The sequence below is a fragment of the Cryptomeria japonica genome, chromosome 6 (assembly GCF_030272615.1).
Source record: "Cryptomeria japonica chromosome 6, Sugi_1.0, whole genome shotgun sequence".
NCBI lineage: Eukaryota > Viridiplantae > Streptophyta > Pinopsida > Cupressales > Cupressaceae > Cryptomeria > Cryptomeria japonica.
Window position 1 is genome coordinate 555646834 of NC_081410.1, and position 7400 is coordinate 555654233.

At 36.0% G+C, this 7400-nt stretch overlaps 1 protein-coding gene across 1 annotated transcript; it reads left to right on the forward strand.

The window, feature by feature from the left end:
* Positions 1 to 4488: 4488 nt before the first annotated feature.
* LOC131048192 (protein WHAT'S THIS FACTOR 9, mitochondrial) lies at positions 4489 to 6648 on the forward strand. Its single transcript, XM_057982083.2, has one exon. It carries the CDS (start codon positions 4819 to 4821, stop codon positions 6226 to 6228), a length of 1410 nt encoding a protein of 469 aa, XP_057838066.2. The 5' UTR covers positions 4489 to 4818; the 3' UTR covers positions 6229 to 6648.
* Positions 6649 to 7400: the final 752 nt, after the last annotated feature.

Consider the following 7400-nt stretch of genomic DNA (forward strand, 5'->3'; position numbering starts at 1 on the left):
CAAGCATTTCAATTCCTTGCCCTAAAAAAGAAAGCTTTCCAATTTGGTTCAAGTTCAATTTATATTTCAATTAGGTTTAATTCAAACCTGAGGTTTGACCTAAGGCAAACCCCTATCCACAACATAATTTCCCTTCTTTTGATGTGCAGGTGGCAGATTTAGGAGTTGTGAAAGTGGAAAAGTATAGAGGAGACAAAGACAAACTGAATTGGCTTTTGTAGAAGTTCTAAAGACCTCTCGAGACAAGAGCACTACAGAGGGACCAGGGCGAATTTCACCCTGGTCTTGAGAATTTTTCTGGATATTTCACCAGTGAATTCGATGTGCCTTGCAATTCTTAGAAAGACCCAACTTGCCCATGTTTGCAATTAAAAGACTAGGATGAATCTTTGCTACTTGGTTCTAGAAAATCAACTTGAACTTTCAGGAAGTACTGATTCTCTTCTTTTGCCCAAATCTCGATTTACAACTCTAGATGAAATTTGGAACATTCTGTTATTGTTGTTTTGGTTCAATTTCTTATTGTTTGTTCTAGATCTAGCATTGCAATTCAAACACAATTTCAACTCAAACAAAAGGGGTTAAGACTTCAATTAACATTCAACCCTCTTCCTAATAGAATTGAGGTTGGATCTATTGAGTTCATCCTCCTTTTAATGTGATGCATGTGAAAGCTAGGTCATTTCATAGTTTGCAAAGCATAAATTGTGAAACCCTAAATTTCCATCTATTACATGTGGAAGTGACAATTTTGTCACAAGGGGAAAAAGGGTTGGAATATGAAGGGTGTTTTGCTAGTTCAATTCAACTTCTATACATTATTTCACATGTTTTGGCACTAAAGGAATGGGTGGATGGTTATATTATGTAGTTTTAAGCATGATGCAAACATTACCACTAATGTTTTCGTCTTAGAGTCCAAAGTTGTAAGTGAATGTCTCTTTTGGTAGGGATTTTGCATGCAACATTATAAGTTGTACAAGATTCTAGTAAAAAGTTGGAGCTTGAATGATCATTAGAAAGACTTGTTACAATGTATATGATTGACTGGATAATGGAGATGATGAACTATTAGCTCTCTTGCTAGAGATTTCCCTTTTCAATGTTTCTCTAGGGCAATTTACGCATTTGGTCATTGCCTTGCAATTCCCTTTCTTTTGTTGTCATGTTTTCATGCTCATATTATATTTATTTATGTACAAATCATATATGTCAAAGTGAATGAACTAAATAACACACTATAATCACAATCTAGGAGATGTTTGTGAGAAGCAACAAGTCAAGTATCTATTGTTGATAATTTTCTCGAGAGCATCTCACACAATTTATGGATCAACATGCTTGACAAGGAGCTAGGCAAAGAAGTGTCAAGTTCATGTGTAGTGGGTTGAGAATGGTGCAAGTGGCAATGAGAAATGTGACATGCCATTTGTTCAAAGTTTTCTTTGGTTGGGTGTTCAAGTGATGTGACATTAAATCCCAAAATCTCTCTAAATCATTTTTTATGGATTGTGAAAAAATCATGTCTACCATTTGATCACTTTGTATTGGTTGTTTAGATATATTTTTACAATTAAGTAGAACCCTTTATTGATTAATATTTTGGAATTTAATAACTAATAATAACTATATTATTTAACAAATGATAGTAGATATAAGAGGATCACTTTTAATTATTTTTTATTTTTTATATTTTGAATGAAGCGATAGAACTCTTAATATAAAAAAATATAAAAAATGAATAGTAACCATTTTTTAAAATTATAAAAATTGATTTTTTTAAATCAATAAAATTAAAAAATTCCTTTCTATCTCAAAATTATAAATCAGTAAACACATTAATAATGTGTTGCTTAACATGATATTTGATGTCTGTATGAGCTTCTGGATTTGATTGTGTGAGCTTTTTTGCATCAACGTTTCAGATCACACTCTGTGATCCATCATCAGGATGAAAGTAGAGAGCACAAGGAGAAAATGGATAATGTTGCAAACCCATACACAATAAGAAGAGGTGGAAAGAGAGAGAGGGTACCGGGTTAGGACAGGTGGCATCTCAAGATAGGAAAATAAAACAAAACAAACTAAGTAAAATAGGTTATTGAAAACAAAAAAGAAAATAACAAGGTAAAATGAGCCAATATCACATTACTAATTAGAAATATAAATCACAACCTTAAACTAAGACAAAAATAGAAAATAAAAATAAAACTAAAGGAAAAATGTATATGTATATGTATATGTATATGTATGTATATGTACATATATACATATGTATATATATGTATATATACCTATATACATACACCCATCCAAAAGATTGGAAAAATCAAATTTAATAAAAAAGTGCACTATAGAAAAACTTTTAAAAAATAATAAAAGAAAACGGCAAAAAGAAACACTAAAAGAAAACAAGGGAGAGGCTTAAAAGAGCCCAAAAAACTACAATGAAGAAAATACACAATGAGCAAAAGGAGAAGACCAAGAAAAAACAAGGAAAAAATCACTAAATAAATGGAATAAAAATTAAAATAGAAAACTCTAGAAATTAAAAATAAATAAATAAATAAATATTTATGTGTGTGTGTGTGTGTCTAAACACACACACACACACGTATGTATGTACATACATACGTGTATATATACATATGTATGTATGTATGTATGTATGTACATATACACGTACACGTACACATACACATACAAAAGCAAGAAAAAGACGAAACAAATAAATAGAAGACAAAACCGAAAGCAAGGCACAAGGCAAAAGCGCCAAGGGAAGGAAAAAGGCAAAATGAAGAAGCCAAGGAAGGGGAACCACCTCAAAGAAAAAGGAACAAAGGCAAGAGAAAAAAGACCAAAGCATAAAGGGGGGGAGCAAAGGACAAAAAGAACATGAACACAAGAGAGAACGAAAGAAAGAAGGGAAAGGGGGGCCAAGGATACCAACTTAGATGCTGGAAGAGTCGAACAATCAAGGGGGGAGGGGAAGCCATAAGCCTAAGGGGCAAGGAAACCTTGAGAAGAGGGAACACAAGGGAGAAAGAGGAGAAGAGGAGGAAAGGGAGAAAGGGAAGCAAAGTAGGGAAAAGGTCAAGAATGGGGATGACAAAGGTTCCTGGTGCTAGAAAGCAATGGTTGCCAAGACATGCTTAAACTCCACCCTTCATCACGATTTAGGTTAGAGGGGTGGTTGTTGATTTCTATGGCCTCCTTTAGTTTCACTTGAAGAAATCATCTTCTTTAAACAAGATTTTGATGCTTTCCAGACATATATGATGCTTGGTAGATCTAAAGTGCTCAGCAAGCGCTGATTTAAGGACACATTCATGTTTAATGCCGACACTATGTTCTTTGATTCTAGTGCCAAAGGAATGACCCATTTCACCTATATACGGTGCACCACATGAACACGTCACTTTGTAGACTTCCGACTTTAAGAGAATGTCCCTAGAGTCTTTGAGAGGGGGAATTTGGTTTCTAACCATAAAAAAGGCTTGAAAGCACAATGGAAGCCTTTCTTGGAGAGGATTTTAGAAATTTGATGGGAAATGCCTTCAATATAAGGCAAGTCCGAAGGAGGATTGTGGATAGAATGCTAGAGGAAGCAATATTTGGCTTGGTCAAGGGCTCTAGAGATATGCCTGTTGGAATACCCATGCAATCTAAAGATGCAACAAAGATGGTCCAACTCCTGGTCTAAGTGGTCGCCATCACAAATTTGATAGGCTCTCATGGCTAGGGTTTTGAGAACCCCGACTTTTTGGCAAGGGTGGTGATGTGATAAGGAGTGAAGGTAAAGGTCTGTGTGGGTGGTTTTGCAGAACACACAATGACCCAAAGATCCGTCAGATTTCCTAATGAGCAACACATCCAAGAAAGGAAGTTGGTTATTAGATTCAATTTCCATGGTGAAGGAGATGCAAGGAGATATGTTGTTGAGGTGGGACAGGAAGTCCTCAAGTTTGTCCAAGCCATGGGGCCAACACACATTGGTGTCATCAACATAACGTTTCCACCACCTTGGTTTAAGAGGGTAGGAGAAGAGGGCGGTTTCTTCAAAGTCCTCCATGAAAAGGTTGGCTATGACTGGAGAAAGGGGGCAACCCATAGCTGCCCCATCAATTTGCTCATAGATCACACCCTGAAATGTAAAGAAAGTGGATCTCAAGCATAACTCAATCAAGGTATCAATCTCGACATTTACCTTGCGTCTAACAATCTCAATAGAATCGAGAATAGAACCTTGGTGAAGAGGGTGACCACATTGAAACTCACTAAGAAGTCATGACTATCTAAATGAACATCTTTAATAAATTGAACAAAATGAGAGCAATCTTTGATGGAATCAGATTTGCCAAGTAGCAATCTTGACATTTACCTTGCATCTAACAATCTAAATAGAGTCCAAAATAAGAACCTTGGTGAAGAAGGAGACCGCATCGAAACTTACTAAGAGTTCATGAATATCTAAATGATCATGCTTATTAAACTGGACAAAGTGAGATGGAGGAGTGATATTTGATTATTTCATGCGAAGTTCAAGGTTTTGAACTCGTTAAAGTTTTTTAGGATACCTGCTGATGGACCACATCTGAGTTTTGAACTCCGAACCTAAATTTGTATCACTAATTTACTAAGTTCTTTTCTCTTATTTAAAAATAATAGCTATGCAAAAACCCTGAAAATCCTTGGTTGCACGGTTGGAGATATGGAATGAATGATCAAGCACGGAGGATTATGATCTGACGAGAAAATGCGAAATATTTGAAGGTATGGTAATTCGAGATACAAAATTGCTGATTTATTTACTAACATATGCCAAACACTGTCATGTCGAATAACTACGCGATACAGTTTGCAACCAATGTATTCCAACAATTTAAAAACCAAATATCCTGTAATGGAAACAATTTTTTTTGTAGCAATGGACTTGTAATAACAGGTCGTAGTTCAAGCTCATTTCTGAATAAAGAGTGTTTTTATAGCTACACCCAAAAACACTTTATAACGAAAGTCAGGCTAAAATGGGTGAAAAATAGGGGTTTTGATCATGTAGTAAACAAGGAGACAGAAATAAAAGCTGTTTGCATGCTAAAAGATATTATCAAGAAACAACCAAATGAGTCCTTACCAGTGTCTTCTGTTGCGAAGAAGCAGGACCATCTGGGCTTGACTATTCCTGTTTTGAGGTTTATGAGAAGGTACCCTACAATTTTTGAGGAATTTGTTGGACCCAAATATAATGTCCCATGGTTTAGATTAACTAAGGAAGTTAGTGATCTTCACAATGTGGAGCAGGGAATAAATCAAGAACAGGGGATGGAGTCTGTGCACAGGTTGTGTAAAATGCTCATGATGATCAAAAGTAGGACGCTTCCATTAAACACTTTAGAGTCCTGGAAATGGGATTTGGGCCTTTCAGATGATTATGTAGAGACTTTAATTCCAAATTATCCTGAGTACTTGAGTTTTGTGAAGATATCTGGCAGTAGCCTTGGTGTGAAACTTGTAGGATGGAAAGATGAATTGGCTATTTCAGTTCTCCAGAAGAGGGCTGAAGACAAAGCTGGGGATATTAGTTATAGGAATTTCAAAAAGTCAGTACCTTTTGCCTATGAAATGAATTATCCACGTGGTTATGGAAGAATGAAGAAGGTTATTTCTTGGATGGATGAATGGCAAAAGCTTCCTTATATATCGCCCTATGAGGATGTATCTAATCTTGATCCAGAGAGTCACTTGATGGAGAAGAGGGTAGTGGGTGTTTTCCATGAGCTGTTAAATTTGACCATTCACAAGAGAACCGAGAGAAATAATTTTAGTCCCTTGCGTGAGGAAATGAAGCTCCCTGCGAGATTTACGAGGATTTTCACTCGTTATCCAGGAATATTTTATCTTTCTCGGAAGTGTGCAAAGACAACATTGACACTTAGAGAAGCTTACAAAAGTGCACAGTTGCTTGAGAAGCATCCTCTTGTAGCAGTCCGAGAGAAGTACTTCTACATGATGAGAATGGGAATTCTTTACAGAAAAGCAGGGACAGACAGAGTAAATGCTAATACAGCGAGGTTTGATCATGGTTCATCCGGCACTAATGAGGAGGTCAGTGACGAAAGTCATGATCAAGGACTGTCTGATGGTAGGGCTCCAACGGACATTCATGATTTTAATCGTGGCACGTTTGTTGACAATGATTACAGTGAGGACGATGATAAGGATTTTTGACAAGAATATGGTGATACAGAAAGTGAGAGGGTTATGGTTACATAATTGCAATCCAGGAAGGGCATTTTTTTGTGATGTTTAGGGACATGGGCCATTTTCATGTCCAAACAGATGAAGAACATTGTAGACTCTGAATTACTTGAGATGGGAAGATTTATGTCATGTCTCGATTGGTAGTTGCTGGAGTTATTTTCACAGTGTTTACAATGCCTATGGTCTTCAGATGTCTATATATGTTATCTCATGGTAACTTTAACTGGTATGGTTCCTCTTTCAGAAGTTCAGTCTCGCCTTACAGGTTGTTTCACTTCTACTTAGAGAGTAATATGTTGGTTTCAGTTCTAGAAACCACTGTATCCAAGTCAAATGACCTGTAATGAAAAGCATTCAAAGTTTAGCTATATAATCTGCTGTTCAATCTCTGGATGATCTATTTTCTTCCTCCACTTGGCTTTTGTACTTTTGAGTGAATTTCAAGTACTTCAGACTTAGATTTGTGCATTTCCTTATTTGTTGTCTTGACCAATACTTGTGTGAAAGTATCTTATATTAAGATGACACCTTACCTGTAAGGTTGTCTTTTAAAATATTCAATTTGGCTTTGCAGGTTGCTTCGGTTCTACTCCGAGTTATCTGTCAATTTCAGTACCATGAATCACTTTATAAGAGTAAACTAATAGATTTGCAGATTTATCTGAAGTCCTAAGGCCTTCTGTAATGATAAGCATTTAGAAGTTAACTGTGTACTGCTGTTTAATCACTGGTTGACATTGTTTCTTCCTGCACTGGGTAATTGTATCTTTGAATGGATGTAATGTGCTTCAGAGTTCAGACATGGGGTAACTAGGCTTGTGTGTTACCTTAGTTATATCTTGCCAATTTATATTCTTTGCTTTCATCTGTATTTTCCTTTATCATTTATCACTGATCATCCATGTTTTCCATGCATTTGATATCACTTTTCAAGTCTTTTGAAAGAGACTTCAGATTGTTTGGATTTCCTTTACAAATCCAAAGACTTTTCATACCAGAATGTGAAATGTTTAGGCAGAAGATTAGGTCAGACTTTCTGTTTTTTTTCTGGATTTAGTTTTACAGATTTTTGGATTTGTTCCCATGGTACAAATTGGGATGAATGGATCATCATAATCAGGAGTCCTGTACTCGTTCCA

Coding starts and splice junctions, on each gene's coding strand:
- LOC131048192 (XM_057982083.2), top strand. CDS start 4,819: ATGCCAAACACTGTCATGTCGAATAACTACGCGATACAGTTTGCAACC.